General features: G+C 30.3%; 1 protein-coding gene across 20 annotated transcripts in view; it reads left to right on the top strand.

Annotated features, from left to right (window-relative positions):
- LOC134714771 (tubulin polyglutamylase ttll6-like) overlaps positions 1–19338 on the top strand; it is a 40959-nt gene extending 21621 nt beyond the window's left edge. For 3 of the 20 annotated variants that reach the window (XM_063576300.1, XM_063576301.1, XM_063576302.1), the window contains exons 6-22: positions 1333–1463; positions 2184–2340; positions 3225–3368; positions 3709–3794; positions 4412–4637; positions 5447–5628; positions 5957–6142; positions 6918–7092; positions 7457–7684; positions 8578–8613; positions 9046–9084; positions 9787–10146; positions 12468–12695; positions 12968–13196; positions 15148–15201; positions 15696–15737; positions 16483–19338. In XM_063576300.1, the coding sequence (XP_063432370.1) occupies positions 1333–1463; positions 2184–2340; positions 3225–3368; positions 3709–3794; positions 4412–4637; positions 5447–5628; positions 5957–6142; positions 6918–7092; positions 7457–7684; positions 8578–8613; positions 9046–9084; positions 9787–10146; positions 12468–12695; positions 12968–13196; positions 15148–15201; positions 15696–15737; positions 16483–16754 (2775 nt within the window). In that variant the 3' untranslated portion in view covers positions 16755–19338. Of the gene's footprint in view, positions 1–1332; positions 1464–2183; positions 2341–3224; positions 3369–3708; positions 3795–4411; positions 4638–5446; positions 5629–5956; positions 6143–6917; positions 7093–7456; positions 7685–8077; positions 8096–8577; positions 8614–9045; positions 9085–9287; positions 9342–9786; positions 10147–12467; positions 12696–12967; positions 13197–15023; positions 15080–15147; positions 15202–15695; positions 15738–16482 lie in introns of all 20 variants that reach the window. The other 17 variants (XM_063576309.1, XM_063576310.1, XM_063576304.1 and 14 more) reach the window with 17 other exon arrangements.
- The last annotated feature ends 283 nt before the right edge of the window (positions 19339–19621 follow it).

Below are 19621 nucleotides of genomic sequence, written 5' to 3' on the forward strand. Positions count from 1 at the left end.
TTTAAATATGGCTGTAAAACATAATCTTGCTTCCTTAGCTTTAATATTTATATTAAATTTCAACAAATTAATTTTGACTTAAACTTTAGGTATTACATTGGCTAAGGAATTGTTAATTACCAATATGAAAGTGTTATTTTGCTTCAGGGCTAGCATGAATGGTCAATTAGAATAATTTAAATTGTTATTGAATCAATTTAGTGTATAAATTTAATGTTAACCGATTAATTATATATTTATCAGATATAATAGTTAATCCTAAGTAAAGGTTAGGTTTAAATCATGACTCCCTTTAATCACATATAACAGGTATATCAGGGAAAGCATGTCAACTAAATCTACTCTTCTTTTGATTATTTCAAAGGTCAAATAAGGATACTTAAGGTACTATCTGCACACACAGAAGATAAAATATTTATATGTTTTATAACCCCTTTTGCATTTGAAAAACAGAGTGAGTAGTAACTTGCATTCTCTTCATTAATATTAATGTATTGACTCATAAATCTCATAAATTATTAATCTGGCAAGTAATCCTGTGAAGTGGTCAATATCAGATCACCTTTATTGTCCTACCAATTCATATCACGTTTGTCATAAAAACAGTAGTCATAATACCTGAAAATACGAACAGTGTTATTGCTTTTCATAATCTTAAAGAAAACATTTCAATCTACAAACCTGTATTCAATAAATCCACTCTGTTTGATCTGTTCTTTGATGAAGTTAAATATTTTGGTCCTGTAAATTGGAAAATCACTATTAATTGTACATACTTTTTTATGCTTATTTGGAGCAAAACAAAAATATCTCTTACCATACCTCCTATTTAAGAAATTACATTTAAGAAAGTTGAAATACATTTCTACAGATTGTAAAGAACATGTTTAATATTTTTAAGTGCCAGTCTGCCTGAGAATCAAGAAGTGGTGAAAACATGACCAAAAAATCCCCACTCAATTTGACATTAATTTCAGTTTACAATATGTAATTATGCACAAAATTAACATCCATTTCTGTTTTCTGTTCTGGTAGTAGAAGATACAATTTGGTTGAAATGCACTAGAAATTAACGAATAAGGGGAGATAACTCTGTAATTTGCTATCATTCTTACCAATCTTCTAACCAAGTTATTTGATATTACCAGACACACACAAACGAAAGACCATTAATTTTTTTAACTCAGGATGATGGTTAGTTTTAAATAGAATGATTAGCTGGGTGGTTTTTTTCTGATCATGTTTTGATTTTTAACTAAATTGCCGGATTCTTACAAAGACTGGCACTTAAACATTGGAAGAGTTTAATCAACTTTAAAAATTATTTTTCAGAAAATAAATCATTTTCCTGGAATGAGTGAGATATGTAGGAAAGACATGTTAGCCAGAAACTTAAACAGAATGCTCAAGATGTACCCTAAAGAATATAACATATTTCCTAAAACATGGTGCCTACCTGCAGAGTAAGTTATCCCATATAGGTCTCACCAATTTCGTCATTTAGTTGTTCATGTCATTTGTATGTTTTGCATAACATTTAACCAAGCTTTCTCTGTAATACTGTATACATCTATTTGCCAAATGAGGTGCATAAAATAGAGAAAGGAAATGGGGAATATGTCAGAAACGATACCAGAGCAGACAATAGCCACCAATAGGTCAATAATGTTACCCATGTTTGTTATTCTGATTTTCCATCATTTTGGAATAGATAAGACTTATTTAGCTTTGCTTTCATGTTAAGTTGAATATTGATGATTATGCATAGCTCTTAGGCAATTCAAACTCTTATTGTCCTTAAAAGTCAAAGGGAGATAAATGATATGTCATTGAAAAATAGTCAAAGGGAGATAAATGATATGTCATTGAAAAATAGTCAAAGGGAGATAAATGATATGTCATTGAAAAATAAGAAGGGTAAGAAAAACATCAGTCAAAGAAAATATTTTTATTCAAACTACAGTAAGGAAACAATTTGATGTATTTTCTATAAAACACATCTGAAATGTAAATTGTAACTTGATGTCATTTATATGAACAGTTTAAATGATAAAAAAAATCAAATTAAATTTCATATTAATCTTCAACTATCCATTTTGATTTTCATAGGATTCAAGATTTTAATGATTAAAATAACATTTGTCTATATGGAATGATTTTTAACAAGATGCATATTTCAATAGCTATGGAGATTTCCAAGCCTACACACGACAGAAGAAAAATAAGACATATATACTGAAACCTGAGACTGGCTGTCAGGGGAAGGGAATCTGGGTGACAAAAAATCCTAAAGAAATCAAACCACACGAGCACATGATTTGTCAACAGTATATGCCAAAGGTTAGTATTGTGTATCAAAGAAATACAGACAGGTTTTGAGGAATAAAAATTAGGAATATATCCAAGCATGTTGTGGCTCTTTCTATAAAGTTTGAATCAAAACCAATGAAATAAACAAAAACATTGCTAGTTAAAGCTGATAGATATCACATCAATTCCTTTGGAATAAAGTTTGATAAAAAGAACCAAATTTTCGTAATCCAAATTCATTTGGAAATACATGTACAACATATTTTAAAGGGTTCAAATATTTGATTGTTTGATAAATGTTAAATGCTGTCAAAGCAATTATTGTTGGTATTGATTTATTTCATTTATATCATGTAATTATTTGTATATTTGACTGCTATGAATTCTTGATTACCTATTGAGACCAATTTCATGTGTACAGAAATGAGATTTGTATTTAAATTTTTGAAACTTTAAAAAAGGGGGGTATACTGTTTTACCTCTGTCTGTCCTTCCGTCAGTCAGTCCGTCCATCCCATGAATATTTTTCGTGGCATTTTTCTCAGGTTTTATATAAATCAGCTATACCGTGTGATGGGTTTTCAGATTGATCACTTGACAACTTCCTGTTTACCGAACACTTGTATGATTTTACACATGAAAGCCAAGTTGAAAATTTTCATCACATTTTTCTCAGGAACTACAATACAAGGATTTCTGAAATTTGGTTTCAGGATTTATATAAGTCAGCTATACCGTGTGATGTGTTTCAGATTCATCACTCGACAACTTCCTGTTTACCGAACACTTGCATATTTTTACACTATTAATATTATCCACTTGCAACGCGGGTATCATCAGTGAGCAGTAGCTCGCAATTTCACTTGTTTCATTATGATGAAAATGATGATGTTGTATACTTTTTTTCATTACAGCCATTTCTGATTGACCATTTCAAGTTTGACTTCAGACTGTATGTTTTAGTGACTTCATGTGATCCATTCAGAATTTTTCTGTTTAATGATGGTTTAGCTAGATTTGCCACAAACAAATATGTAGAACCCAGTCATAATAATATAGTAAGTATATATAGATCAACTGTCCATGTTAAAAATAATCTATATCTATAGGATATATATGTAGTAGTTATTGAAACTAGTCATACATAGAAATATACAAACAAGAGGAAAACAATACAAAATATAAAGAAAGATGTGAAAAATACCAAGGGGAGATAATTCTCATAATCACGAAATCATAAAAGAGACAAGCAAAAAAAACCAACAAACCCAACAACAATAGTCTTCCATACTATGAACTCCTATAAAACTTAGTATGTTATTAGATGGTATGGCTGTATTGTATGATTCTTTTTATATAAATTAAGTGTGTTTTTTATTTAATTCTTTTTTCTTTCAGGATAATGTTTTCATGCATTTAACAAATTATGCCATAAATAAACATAGTGAGGACTTTGTCAGGGATGATGAGGCTGGAAGTAAAAGGTTTGTATTTCATTTTGATAATAAAGGATTTAAGCACAAGTTTCACATGTATGAACCAATTTTCTAGATTATTTTTATAATTAGTATGAATAAAAGGAGATATGTTGTAAAGGTCAATGATACAATAACTCAACAACACTAGGTGAAATAAAATCACATGAAGAACCTACCATATGACCTTCAATTTAAAGACAAGGGCTTTCAACAAAACAAACTCATAATCACAAGAAGTATACTCATGTCTAGACAAATAGTAATAAAGACAACTAGATAATTTGACTTTGAAAAAAGAGACACTTTCAAACAGAAAAAATAATCTGAATATATCGCAGGATTCCACAATGTAAACAGAGCTGAAAAACTTTCATACATTTTGCTGTATTAAATGCTTTTAAAAGATTTTTGTGTACTATATACAGCTTGACTAAAAATATATAAACACATATATGATTTATTTCTACATAAGATATCTGAGAACTTAGCTTAACAAAATCATACAAGCACAGCTATGTTTTATTTCTACAGTTATGGAGTTTTCTGCACCTATGTAATAAAACAACCCCGATTGATTTTTATCATGTTATGAAATAAAAATGTCTAACTTCTATTGATTTCAGGAGAATTAGTACAATAAATAGATTTTTGAAGGACAAAGGCTATGACATTGATAAGATGTGGACAGAAATAGACGATGTTGTGATAAAAACTTTAATTTCTGCTCATTCTATACTCAAACATAACTACCGCACATGCTTTCCTAATCATGTCAAAGGCAGCGCTTGTTTTGAAATCTTAGGATTTGACATACTGCTGGATAGGAAGCTTAGACCACAAGTTTTAGAGGTATGTATATAAAATGTACTACTTTACATTACTCAGAAAATCATTGATTTACTGTATAAAAAAGAAGAGGTGGAATGATTTTTAATGTCAGAGACAATTCTCCATAATAAGATCAAATGATACAGAAATTAACAGCAATATGTCACTGTTCAGCCTTCAACAATAAGCAAAGCCAGTCATAGTCAGGTATAAAATATTGTGTTTGCTTATCATTTATTGAGTTAGTGAATAACTGAGAAGTGACAAAATTGGGAAAGAAGGGTAACAAATAAAAGTTTGAATAGGGAATACAAATGTAGCACAACAATGTTACAGTGTCCTTCATTATAAGTTGGAGTTGAGCAGTTAAGGGATGAGAGAATTAGAAATATAATAAGTAAGGAAAAAGAATGTCAATGACTGCATATTGTACACCAAATTCTTGATGAAAAATCACTGAATGGCACAACTTTTGTTCTTCATATGATTTGTACTATAGGTTGAATTTAAGAAACTTTGAATTAATCCACCCTTGATCCCAATTACTGATTTGATTTTGTGTCACAGACAATCCCCACATGTGATTTAGGCACAACGAAGACCTTTTCAAATAGATTAAAATGTTCTTAAGCTACCTCTGCCCATCATGAATTGTCTTAATACCACCCTTCTTCCCCCTTCTCATTGAACAGTTTCTGGAACAACCCTAATTATACATATTTATTATATTATAGTATAAATCATTCAGAAAAAGCGTTCAATGATTTGTATTTGTAAATTTAACCTATAAATGTTTGAGCTGATAATAAATGATGATTTCTCCATTTCAGGTCAATCACTCACCCAGTTTTAATACAGATTCAGAACTGGATAGAGAAATTAAAGGTGCTTTAGTCGTGGACTCTTTAAATTTAGTCAATTTTGGTGCTTGTGATAGAAGAAAGTGTATAGAGGAGGAGAAAAAGAGAATAAAAGACAGATTAATGGGAAGAGGGACAAAGAAGGAATCGAAGTAAGTTTGCAAGGAACTTTGATTAGTTTGAATTTATGATTATATTATTTTTGTGTTTAAGTACTGCAGCATCATTTGTAACGGATATCATCAATATAAATAGGAAGATGTGGTATTAGTGCCAATAAGACGATTCTCAATCCAAGTCACAATGTGTAAAAAGTCAACTATTGTAGATCTAAGTCTATGTTTTCCACATCACAAGGCTAAGAAAAAGCTGTTCAAAATGATTGAAAGGGAGAAAATATAACAATCTATGAATATAAAAGAAATTTGTGTAAATTGTGAAGATTGTACTTTACATACTAAATCTTGTTTGATTTTACAGAGAAGAATTAGAACTTGCCCAGAACCAATACCAAGAGTATTTAGAGAGATATGAGAACAATCATATGGGAAACTTTAGAAGGATATATCCAGCTCCAGGATCAGAGAAATATGAGAAATTCTTCCATAGTAGTGGTACTCTCTTCCAAGAAACTGCAGCTTTCAAAGCCAGAAGTGAAATGGCCAGGTACTAATCTTCATTATCACATATAAAAAAACATAGCATGTAAGGGGAAGGGAAATTGAATTAGCATTTTTAATTTTTTTTTTTTATTTATTATTTATACTCATAAAGTAAGGAGTTGAATTAAATGTTATCCATATTAAGAGGACTCTTATATTAGAATTAGAATTTATTATATAAAAAATTTCTAAGAGGACTCACACATAAAAAAACAGGAATAGCATAGATAAGTATATGTATTAGTATATATTTTGTAAAAAATACTAAAAATAGACATATAATCATCTATGGTGGAGAAAGCAAGTCTTTTAAAGTTCAATAAAAGTTGACTAAAATATATTGTGAGCAATAGGTCAATCATATTTGTTGAATGAAATGTTTTTTAGGATTACATGTCTGTCTGGCAGGGTTCATCTGAAAATGACCTCATATTTGTGTATTAAAGAGGCACAATATAAAATTATATCGTAATCATCAAAAGCAGATCAGCTATGTGCACTCTTGTTCAGAAAATAATGGTTATGCATAAACTGGTGTATAGATAAAATTTGACCTATATAATATATTTATAAATGCCAGACCTGTATGGTGAACCAGATCATTGAAGTGATCACAGAGAAAAGGGACTGATCTGAGTGAATATAGATTAAGAAGTTATATAGATATTGCAGAAAATTTGGAGTGTCATTGGATTTGATCTGTGATGTTATAGGCATTAATTTGAAATAGTGTGTGTCCTTTGAAGACTAATAAAGATTATTTATGGTATAAATTACAGGCAACAGAGAGATGAAATTGCCAGAAAGAAAGAAAAGTTGGAATCTATGTTAAAGGGAAAGAAAAGTCAGCAATCTGTTAGACCAGAAAGTCCAAATAGTAGACGACGAAGGTCACTAAAGAGAACCACCATGCCCTCTCGGAGGCTCTCAGGTTCTAGGAATAGTTGTAGTGAGGTATTATTAGATCAGAACCTATTGATAGATACAAAGAAAGAAATGATACCATATCTATATGTTGATATACTATATCCATGTTAGTGACAAATGAAACTGATTGAGACAGATTTAGGTTATATGATATCTTTATTAGTAAAAGAAAATAAGAATGTTACTTTAATGATTTATATAGTCTAAGCTTTGATTTTCTAATGGAAAAAATTAAATAACACCCATCATATAATTTTAACATAAGATAAGACAACAATTCTTAAGGAGAACTGCAATAGAAATTACATTGAAAAGAAAAGGTGGTTTTCAACACCAACAAGTTATAATAATTACGCTGCACTGAAGGTAATACATTTGATTGTTATTATAGACCTTAGGTAGTGAGTCTGACCGACGATTACATGATCAGCCAGTGGATACCAGTAAACCAATGGACATCCTAGAGGAGGAAGAATTGGAGAGAATCAGTGGTCTGTTACAACGTGATAACCTAGTCCGAGGTCTGGGTATAGTGGAACATGTGTATCGTCTCCTCCATTGTACACCAGGAACTATGGGAGTAATGAAGACAGATTCAAGACCTTTACCTCCACCCTTGGTAGGTTTATAAGTCATGACCTTAACCTATAACCTTAGGAGGTTTATTGGTCATGACCTTAACCCCTACTCTTGGTAGGTTTACCAGTCATGACCTTTATCTTGACCTCCAGTAAGTTTACAAGTTCAGGTTGTTCACTTAGATTTTTAAAGCCAGAGAAATTATATAACTTATAACCAATTTGTTGGGTTGCTTGTAAAATATATTAATCAGCTATAGTTAAAAGATGTAATCAACTTTTGTAAAATAAAGTCTGGCTAGAGAAGTTCATTGAAGTGAATTATGTTATATTTTGGTTAAAAACAGATTTTTATCCCTATAACTTTTAAATGAAAAAGACTTATGGATATTTATTATACAACACTGTTGTAATAAAATTGACATTGTGTATAGGTTTTACAAATGAAGAAAGTGAGTACTAGAATCTGTATTGACAGTCTTTCTTCTTGGTAATTTTGTCACAATTATGAGGTTATGAAAGTGAAAAGTGAAGAAGTGAAGAAAATGTACTTGAGGCAGTTGAATAGAAAAAAAAACTTGTAAACTTGTCTCTATGAAAGTTTAAAAAGTTTAAATTGAAAAATTGAGAAATTATTGTCTGTAATTTGAATAGAATCTTCAAGAAAAATCTAAGCGTTTTATCAATTTAACTTATTTATGCATATAAAACATTATCTATTCAAACCTTTGCCAGTTTTTGTGACATATATTACAATGATATTTCTTTAGATGACACTTAGATGTCCATAGAAAGATTTAAGTTGATTTATGATTTTTTTTACAATTTGATTTCCATTACACTTCCAAATCACACATTTTTTATGTTCATGTTTTAAATTTATTATTGTTATGTAGAGTTTTTTTTTTTATTTCAATGGGGTGATATTTAACAGGTAGCCAGTACAAAAAATTCTCGACCTCAGACACAGGTAAAATATTTGATGTTGTGTCCATCCCTTAGACTATTAGGGCATATGAAAAGTATTCTTATTGTCGTAAATAATGTAATTTGTTTTGAGTATTTATTAAATGTTTTGTCAGTTATAGAGAAAATATTAGGTATTCATCATTGAAAGAATTCTGACAAGATTTTTTCAAACAATTAGCTGTGTTCCTCCCAGTTTACTAAAACTATTTCTGAAGTTACATGTAGTACCTGTTTACTAATTTTACATGTTTCTATGTATTAACTGACTTCCCAATAAAATACACTTACTAAAATCATCATTTATTCATCAATTTTACTTTGAAGAAACTTAAGTTCTGTAACAACACATTATTTTTCTTAAATTTTACTATGAAAATTCGTACAACTACAGCTAAAATTTTAAAACAAATTCCATTGGTGTATTTCTGTCTAGCCTCCATATGGTGAAATGAGTTTGATGTCATTTCTAAAGGTAAGCCCAAACCAACTTCTGTTGTTAAAACACCTGGTCAGTAGCAGCTTAATGGAGCAGTGCACTTGGCTGGAGGTCACTCATCCAATTGCACATCATATGTTTTATAATGACAAATTTTTTTTCTTGGAGAAACTAAAATTAAAAAAAATGCTTACTGTAAAGGTCCTAGATAATCTCTGATTCAATCATTTAAATTTTAGGTAAAATTAAGCAAGCTTAGAAGACAGTTTAGAGATAGATTTTCTTTCAAAGTAGTTGGTATCTTTTTTAGTTTGTAAACATATGCAGAGATAGAATAGATTTAAACTTTAGAATTTGCACTTTTCATTTTTGCACATTAATAATTGCCTTTTATTGTTCTCCTAAAATACATATGTTTTAGGATAACAATATGGAGAAAATACTTCAGTATTCTTGTATCTGCCTTGTTACATAATTATTGTTATACTAATGTAAATAAAGCAGATAGTCAGAGCAAAACTGAAGAATTTTCCTTCCATTTTGTCTTTTGTCTAATATACACGCTGATCATTTTGGGAGTCAGTTAGCTAAAGTCATATCATTCATATAGTAAAAACGATTAAAGGCAAGGATTAATTAATGAAATTCTTGTGAAAGTCAGTGTTTATATTAGATATATGATATCACGCTGCATGTATCACTACCTTACCAGCTTTCTCTCTCTCTGCACTTGCACAGGATAATCACAGATGGCTCTGTGCCAATCGGCAAAATGAATCAATCCTTGCCGGGCAACGAGCCCCCATCAGAATAAAAGATCGTCAATATTACAAAAAGTTACTGGATCGCTACTTTGGACATAACCATGCTTTAGCCAATGAAAACATCACTAAGACTGAAAAGAATGCAAGTAGATCAGGTCATAATCGATATGGAAATAATTATGATAGCAGTGTGTTCTTCCATGCAAGGGAAGATCCCAACAGACAGTTTCCTCAGGTGCGTCTATCTTATAGCACCAATGATAGAAAGGTTGTTTTAACACATCAGCCCTTCACTCAAGATGATATTGAAAATGAAGAGCTGTTTGATTTGGAGGTTTGTAACCAGTGTTGTGATTGGCTGAGTTGATGTGAATTATCTTACCTTAACAATTGTTTTGATAGGCTCAAATTTTCACAGCAAATAAACATCTGCTTATTGTATTAACTTTGAACTTGATAATACTACAATTGTTTTGTTGTCTTGTATTAATTTACTTATAGTCAGATAATGTAACCTACTAATCATTACCTTCCTTTCTTATTCTTTAAATGAATTAAACCAAATGTGACCTTGACTTTAGTTGACCTCTGATTTTTAAGACCAATAATTCCCTTAGGATTATTCAAATTATAATTAAAATGTTGTACATTACATATTTTGTAATCCAGCTGTAGTCCTTTTGGGACTATTATTGTTGTTCCCTCATTTGATACGACCTTGTTTAGACCAAGGTTCTCATGAGCTTTCAACATCACATCACATCATATTATCTTTGTAAATGGACTTTTTGATAATATTTGAATTAACAGGCATCTAATATTATAAAGCTTGGACATGATAATCATGGAGATATTTTTGTTGAGAAACATTTGTAATGGTTTCACTAAGCAACTACTTTAAGGTCCTTTTACTGTGGATAGCATGTATGGTTAATTCTTTATTTTAAAAAAATATAACTGAGACCGCTTGGACTTATTGTTGGTTTGTTTCATGACAGTTAGGTATACCTCCCCTTTGATTTTTTTTATTATCTTATTTACATGACTGATCAGTTTTATTACTTTTAATAGACCCAAGTTGTGTCATATGCTGAAGCCTTTTTAGAATAACAAAGAAAGTACTGAGTTAGGTTGGGACTTGGACACTAGGACACTGAATAGATTCATATCTATATGACGCTATACATATTGTAAATACTGAGTTGCTAAGTAAGCTTGTAATAAAGTTTTTCTCAACACTTTGCATATGCTACAACTTTTTTTTGCTATTTCACTTTTAACACTAATGTTTATGTTTGCCTGCACAGAAAACTAATTAACAAACGGCCATATATACCAGTAGTACTTTGCTATGAATATATGATTTACTTCCTTTTATCATACTTATCATTGATACTTTCAGATTTCTAATAATTGGTGTCTAGCATCATATAAATTTAAAAAAAAAAGTGCTTAGTGAGTGTCAAATTCATTGTATCTTTTAATTTTGTATGATGGCTGCATTATAAACTGATTTTAGAATTGTTTTCATTATTTCTTTCTTGACAACTCATTTAAATCATATAAATTCAAGTAATTGTGTTAAGGTCAGATATTTTGTTTAAAATTAAAAAAAATTCTCTCTCACCTAACTTTCTAACAGAGTTAGGTATGATAAAAGGAAGTAAGACATACATTCACAGCTTGTACCAATCCTTGCTATGCTACTTTGCTTGCTTTGTAACATATTATATTACGTAGGATATATAGACACTCTATATATCCCATTGTTAGTGTATAACTTAAGATATCCTCTATACCGGTGGCTATATATATATGTATGTAGGTTTAGATAGACATCTTGGTAGCTATATATGTATGTAGGTTTAGATGTTGGTAGCTGGTAGTGCAGAGACATCTTACTGGTTACTTCCCCTTAATTCTGTTATATACTATTTATAGCTATAGGGAATTACCAGTGATGTCTATTGTAAAAATGATCTTGGTGATAGGTGCTTGATTATGTTTAAGTGTGTTATTTTCGTTGCCTGATTTTAAAAAAAAATTATTTGAATATTCACACAGATAAGTATTTACTGTAAGATTCAAGTATCTAGAAAGTATTTTACTTAGTCAAGTTTTGCTGATATTTTTTTTTCAAAGATGGAGACATCACTTTACATTAGTTTTTAAATGCTTTTATTCAGCTAGTTGTAAAGTTTGTTCAATAAACTATGATTTCTTGTTGCATGATTTTAGATTTACCGCATGACCAAAGGAACTAAATAGAGGAATAAAATAGTAATTTTATAAAGTTTTGTTTTTCTGCATTTTTTTTATAACCTTTTTCTAACAAAAGCTTTGTGGCATTGAATTTGTATACTTTTACAATTTTCATTTGTTAGACGCAAGACAGTAAGTTTTCATTTAAATTTTGAATGTCTTCAAATAATCAAAAGTTTTTAAACTGCTGATGGTTTTCTTTTTTGTGTTTGATAAGAGTTAAGTGTGATTTCAATTCTAACCGCATTTGTGATTTTTTTTCTTTTTTTTTTCTGTCTTGTTTTCTTCACTATAAGCACTAAAATACTTAGGCTGGAGCACGCTTAGTATATTACGGGTGGCAGGTTATACTTTTATTAACATAACTGGGAGGAGTTTTTGTTTTGTTTTCAGAGTGGTCGTGAAGCGGATCTAACACGCCGGGCACACAACCACCTTCATCATGATCATTCTTTATCATCTGCACTCACCAATTCCATGCATACCCTACTCACTAATAATGTCAATAATTCTATATCATCTATCAATCAGCCTAACTACAATTCTGGACGAGTTTCTACGTGGCAGGGCAAGTCTGGAAGTTTAAGTAACCTGAATGAGAAAACAGTTCCATCATATCAGGTAAGAAGACATAAAAATCAATCATGGCAAATGTTCCTTTCAATCTTCACCATATTTCTGGAGGAAAAAATTGACATTTTCTAATAATAAGAATGAAAATTGAATTCAGAATAAATTAAATTTTACTTTTACAGGCATGCCTACATTTCAAACTATAGCTATTACTTCTTTATGAAGTACAATGTTATTTAAAAACAACATATTGTCAACCGCTTTATACATTTGAGTAATGCCTAAAAAAACTAAAACCTTCACTATCCTTTTCATTTCAGAGAAATAAGTTTGTAAAGAAACCTTTAGGAGGAAATCCAAGGTCAAACTCAGGTGCCCTTGTCATTCAAGAATCTGAGTTCAGAAACAATTTATCACACCTGTTAGACACTGAAGCTGAGAGAAACAGGATATTAGCCAGGAATGGCTACTCCTCTGACTGGAGATCAGATGTAGCGACGCCCAACAGTAAACGGACATTGAGTGCCCAGGGGCAGAGGAAAGACGGAGGTGAGGAATCCAACAGTTATAGGGGGATACAATAACACACAACTTTAGCTGGATACAATTACACACCACTATAGGTGGAGAAAATTACACACAACTTTCTTTGCATAAAAATATGCACAACTTTTTGTGGAAAGAATTACACACAACCTTAGGCAGACAACCTGAACTTTGCACAAATTTAGATAGACAAAAATTAAACACATCTTATATAGACTTAAGGTGTAGAAAGTTACATACAAGATAATATTGTCACCAGAGTTTTACTATAACTTATCACAGAATCTTTGAAGCTTGAAAGTATGAGATTTTAAGTACTGAATGTGGTGATACAGTTGTCAAGTAATTTTTGTTTTGCTGGCAATGACTTCTTGATAATAGTTGCAATTTTTATATGTGAAGGGATTACAATATTGTATTATACAATAGGATTGGGTGTTTCCACTGTTTCATTACACTGTAGATTTGCTGTCTTCATTTGTGTAGGCAAATACGATAAAATTATAATTTAATTAATGAAATAAAAACAAATAGGCTAGTTTAAAAATCAAAATGCAAGTTCAGTACAAAACAAAACTTTTTTTAAAAGTATGAACAAGGATCAAACTAAGGATTAATAACTAGTATTTATAGATAATGAGTATTGATATCTGCTTCAGTGATTCACTCTGATATTCTTAAATATTCTAAGTTGTAGGGTTTTTTGTGGTGGCAGAAAATCCTGTTCGATCAGCCATCTGTTGTTCATCGTATGTCCCAAGTGTGTTCAGTTTAATTGTTGTGTCAAATAAAAAAGCATGATGAAATATTGTTCTATCAGAGATTGCTGTTCTATTGCTGTTTGATGACATGCTATAGAATGATGAAAATATTTCTCTGATAGAGCATCTAAATAATGGATGATTTAAATAATAACAGCATGTACATAAAGGCTTACAGTTAACTTGCATGTTATTTTCAGCAAAATATGGCGGAAATGTTAATCTAATGACAAAGAAAATAAGAATATACTTCTGACTTTATTTTTGCCCAATAAAATCTTTATAAGCCAATAGTTATAGAATAAGAAATTAACCAATATGTTTTGTCGTCTTGCATTTTCTTCCTGGATAGCAGTGGGTGCCTATAAAACGGTAGGATCACTGATAGGGTTGGAAATTAGATTGTAGATGAGAAACTTTCTGGTGCTTTGCTGTGTAGAAACTGCAGCCAACATTTTTTAATTGTTTAGTGAGGGATTTACTCTGCATGTTACCACAGATTAGAATTATATATGTTTTAATGAGTTCTATGGTGTTTTAGCCATGATCACAACTTTATATATAAAAATGCCATTCAGTTTAATGTAGTTATTTTCATGTTTTCTTAGCTAAATCAGTGATGCAACAGAAAATTCAAGTTATTCATGACCATTGTTGAATACTTTTCTAATGTAAATAAGGTATTATTTAGACTTGAAATTATTGTAATATTTAACCTGTAAGCCAAAAATAATCCTGTTTGGCACAAACAAATAAATATTTAAAAAAAAATATATCCAATTTAATCACACAGTTATTTTGTGTATTCACAAGATTGTTACTAATGTCTTGTGCATTGCACTAGAGTTTGTTTCTGTGCATCACATACATAAGTATATAAACTAGTTGAATTTTGTGGCCATTTCCTTAACAAAATGAACGTGGTATGGTGAATAAGATTATCATAATTCTAAATAATACCTTATTTGTTATAAATTATAAATAAGGTGATAACTGAATGCATTTTATACAATCAGTGAGCTTTGATCTTACTTTAGATGTTGTAACCCTTTCTCTATCCCATTTTCAGTTTTACGGATGGCCAGGGCTTGTCTGTCTGCCAACTATTTGATAAGGAAAAAAAGGGTTATTGTAATATTTATCTCTCTTTTGATGTGATTATTTATTATTAAATCCACCAATTTCACTGTTAGGTTGGCGTTACATTGCACACAACTCAAACTACCCACTTTGGCAGTATCATTTAGGTATGTGTTTGTTATGGCTTAGAGACCCCCCATACACCATTCCTTAGATGTTCGCTCTCTTGATAGATGTTCATATATGTTTATATTTTGCTTTTATTTATGCTGTCACTGAGCAAACTCTCTTATATTATGTCCAGGAACTGCAAGAATATCAGGAATTACGGTCAATTACCTAAAATATTCATTTTCAAAATTAATTTAAGCAAAGATGAAGTAATATTTTTTTAATCTACAGAAGATGACATTATGATTTATGAAAAAAGAGTCAAAAAAGTAAAATAATTTGATAATACTTAAGAAAAATGATAAGGTTTTCACCTTGATTTTTCTATACTTTTAGAGTGTGTTTTATATAAAGATATTGCGATATGTAATTGGTAATTTCCTGACCATTCATGCTTTTTGACAAGAGCAACATATAAACTGATAGATTATTCATTAGTTGTACTTAGAATGTATTTAGTAAATTCTAATTAGTTTTTGGCATGCCACAGATAATATCACGTCAAAACCACCCTTGGAGCTACCGAGCGTAAGTAAGTACACAAAGATCCTGCCCGGTTAATTTCACCGCCTCCTTCCTCCTCTCATTACGTCATGGTGGATGTGTGGGTTGTCGTTGCACTGTCTAACGATAACCTATACAATAATAATATATTAATCCTTTAACTGCTGTTGGTTTGTTTGAATGCTCTTTAATATGCTATTATTGTGCTAAACTAGATGTTTAAAACACTGTATTCTAAATGTTTGTAAAATATTAGTTTACTTACAATTATTTACTTACATCCAGGTAAAATATTTTTTTGTGTTTTGAAATTTCTTTCTACCCATTTTATTCAGAAAAATTTCTTCCTTTCTATGATCTTATAAGTTCCATCTTGGAGCTGTTTGTATTTCTACAGTTATAATTATTTATTGACAGATCCTCATAATAACTTTCTACTCTATTAAAAGGAAAAATATCACAATATAAAGATTATATGAAGTTTTATTTAGTTTCAGGATTTTACAATATAACATTTTGTATATATTTTCATTGACTTTAGATGCAAATGTTCAGATATAGAGTATAACGATTGAAAATTTTGTAATGCTATAGCATAATTTGCCAGTTACTTCAGGAATGTTTGCATGTTAGCCTTTTATTTAATTATATCAAAGAATAGAACATTTTCCAATAAAAGTATAATTAGCATTTTCATTAGAAGTCTTATTTCATGCCAATCTGTAATAAAATATTATGATTGTTTTGTAATTATGTCTGTTCTTTGCTTTCAGACCTACCAAGAGTCGCACCCAATAATGGTCCGCCGGGTTTATCAGTGGTCTCGGCCCCTGCCCCCGTAGTACAGAGACCTGATCTTGGACATCCTGGATCGGCCACCCCTGGAAGTAATATAAGTCGGATAGGATCTCAACAATCTATATCAGAAGGTCAGAACTCTGCCTCTCTCAGATCCACCAAGTCACAACGTATCAGAGGAGCTTCTAATAATCTCCGTATACGTCAAATAGAACTGAGAGAGAACCATGCCACCGTACTCAGCTGACAGAACTGTTAAATGCCACCGTACTCAGCTGACAGAACTGTTAAAGCCATAACACCTAGGTATATATGTGGCATGCCTGCATCAGACCCAGTTAGCTATCAAACTCTCTGATATATTGTTGATATTCAAGTGTGGGTGCAGAGAAAAGGTTAGACAATTTGCTGAACTGTGACATTGACCCTTACAAAAATCTCTAATTAATAGCAGAGTACTATAAGTTACAAGTTAAATAGAAGGAACAATTGTGAACAGAGACAAAAAGAATATGTAAAAATATTACAAGATACAGAATTATTATTAGTATGGTATATGTATTGAAGGACTTTATTTGCATGTCAAATTCAGCACATTGTCTAAACAGGGTTATATAAAGTAGGCACTGGTCCTGACAGTCTGGACAACAAGTCAGGACAACAAGTGTGCAATCAGACCAATTATTCCGTCCATATTTTCTGAATTTTCTGTGATAGGGTAAATAATGTGATATTGATACACAAATTGTTATTTTTGTCATTTCTATTTATAACATGTATTTTCATAATGAATATTGTTGCAGACATTTCATCTATAATTATTGGTCAGAATTTTGTCATTACTTCAAAAGTTTGAAATGTTTAGCATATTAAGTTTTATTTTATTTAAAATTGACATTTTTCATTTTATCTTTGCAAGTGATCAGGTTTTGGGTATTATGATTCATTACAGTAAAGGCTTTCTTTCACAATTTTTTGTCAGCCAACAAATTCACCATTTTATTATATCTCCTCAAAGTGGGTGCTACGCCTGCTGTTTTAGTGATATTAATGTTAACAATTAATTAAAGTTTATAGTGATTAGGAACTGTTAATTAAAGGCCAATGATATTTTTTAAGTACAAGTTAAATATAGAAATGTGTGCATCTCATTTCAAAGGGCATCGAATGTGCCCCCTCTCCCGAGTCATACATAGATAACCTTGTTCAGTTTGTAAACACATCTGTTGAAGGGGTCTTCTAATGCTAATGTTAAGCCAAAGATATTTGATATATAGTTGTATTGGCATTAGCATATCTCATTCCAATGAAGATTATATGTGCCCCTTCAGTCATGGTTCATTGATTTGAAACTTTTGCTAAGTAAAAATATGTAAATAGTTCAGATTGAAGAGAGCCACTTTGGAAAAGTCAATGTTTAAGTTGGTGTTTTTTTCTCATTTGTATCATAATCCATGAGTATTTTAGAATGTGTACGGTGCCTTCAATATAAGACAGTGCTAAAGGATCCATTTCAGTCATAATTTGACTTTAGCAGGGACTGAATTAATATTTGTTTTATATGAAACAAATACCAATATTGTTCAAATGTATTAAAAAAAGTGTTGAACAAAATTACACAGAAATATTATTGCATTTCATATACAAATCTTAGAATGAATGCATTCACAGTTTTAAAAACTTAACATGTTTTGTTGTCTGCTTTATTATGTATATGTATAATTTATGGTATTTATTTTTTATGTTACACATTTTTATACATTCTTGATCTGTGATATGTTTTATTGCTGTGCCTTCATCTATGTTAAACACATTTTTCTGTGTAGTCTGTTTCATGTGCCAAATCTGTACTTTATCCTTATTTATGTCTTTTTATCAATTTTAATATTGATATTGAAAATTCTTTTCTTTTAATGTATTTTTAAGTTTTTAATTAGCAGTTTGGCAATTTTAATCATTTGCATCCTTATCATTAACTATATATAAAAGCTGATGAGCATAATGACTGGTCTTTGTACGGCTTTGAAATTGAATAAAGAAATGAATATAATTTCTTTCACAATGCTTATTTAAATTTGTAAGAATTTTAAAAGCAAATTTTGAATTCTTCTTTATTTAATTACACATCTTTTGGTTTTTACTGTCATAGAAAAATTTAGTAGGTTCAAAGTCATATTTATTCAATGTATTTCTTTATTATAGTTCTGCCTGTCTGTATCTTTTGTTTATCAGTTAGTGTTGATAGTCTTGCCTCTAGGTGTTTCACCATTTATTGGCAATATTTATTATTTAACAGTCACTAAGTCTGATTATAACAAGCACCTTACATACCAGTATTTATCTTCTAAAATTCATAATAATTTCATCAAATTTAGCTCTTCATAATATTTCATATGTTTATGAAATTTGACTGAATTGAGCTTAAAAGTTATTAAGATGTAATTTATATTTATCCTCAATTGAAAGATACATTTTTGATAGGTACATTTCTTTTTAGTAATTCAGGAAATTTTATCTCAAGTTTTGAAACACCTCACATTATTACCATGCTAAGATAAACAATTGGTATTATAATTATCAGATTTATGGGTTTCTTTTTTGATTAAAACTTGAAGATTACCAGCTACACATATAGAAGAACATCCATCTGTTCATATGTTTTTATTAAGTTGATGAAGATTGTCATATTATCAGTATTATGTTAGGTATGTGATTGTTGTTTGTTCAGTGAGAGAGACAACATTGTGATGTAACTTGATTGTACATATCATAAAAAGGTTACAGAATTGTAGACAATATATATTTAATAATTAAAATAATTTATCTTCTAACTGTTTTCTTCCTTTTCAAAGATCTGAAAGCTAGTGTTATCTCTCTAGCAATTAAAGCTTCTTAAATTGGTGACAGCAATGTCTATTTGTTTTATAGCATTAATATCAAATGGTAAAAGACCTGCTTCACTATAGAACCACTTATTTGGGCCTGTCCAGAAAGAACATCTTAGAAAGTAATAAATATGTTGCACAAAATAGTTGTAACTGTGTTAAATATTTGGCTCATTTTGGTATCAAAAGAAAAACCTAAGGACTTGGTATCAATGTAGAACCCTTGTTG

The sequence above is a fragment of the Mytilus trossulus genome, chromosome 4 (genome assembly GCF_036588685.1).
Source record: "Mytilus trossulus isolate FHL-02 chromosome 4, PNRI_Mtr1.1.1.hap1, whole genome shotgun sequence".
NCBI lineage: Eukaryota > Metazoa > Mollusca > Bivalvia > Mytilida > Mytilidae > Mytilus > Mytilus trossulus.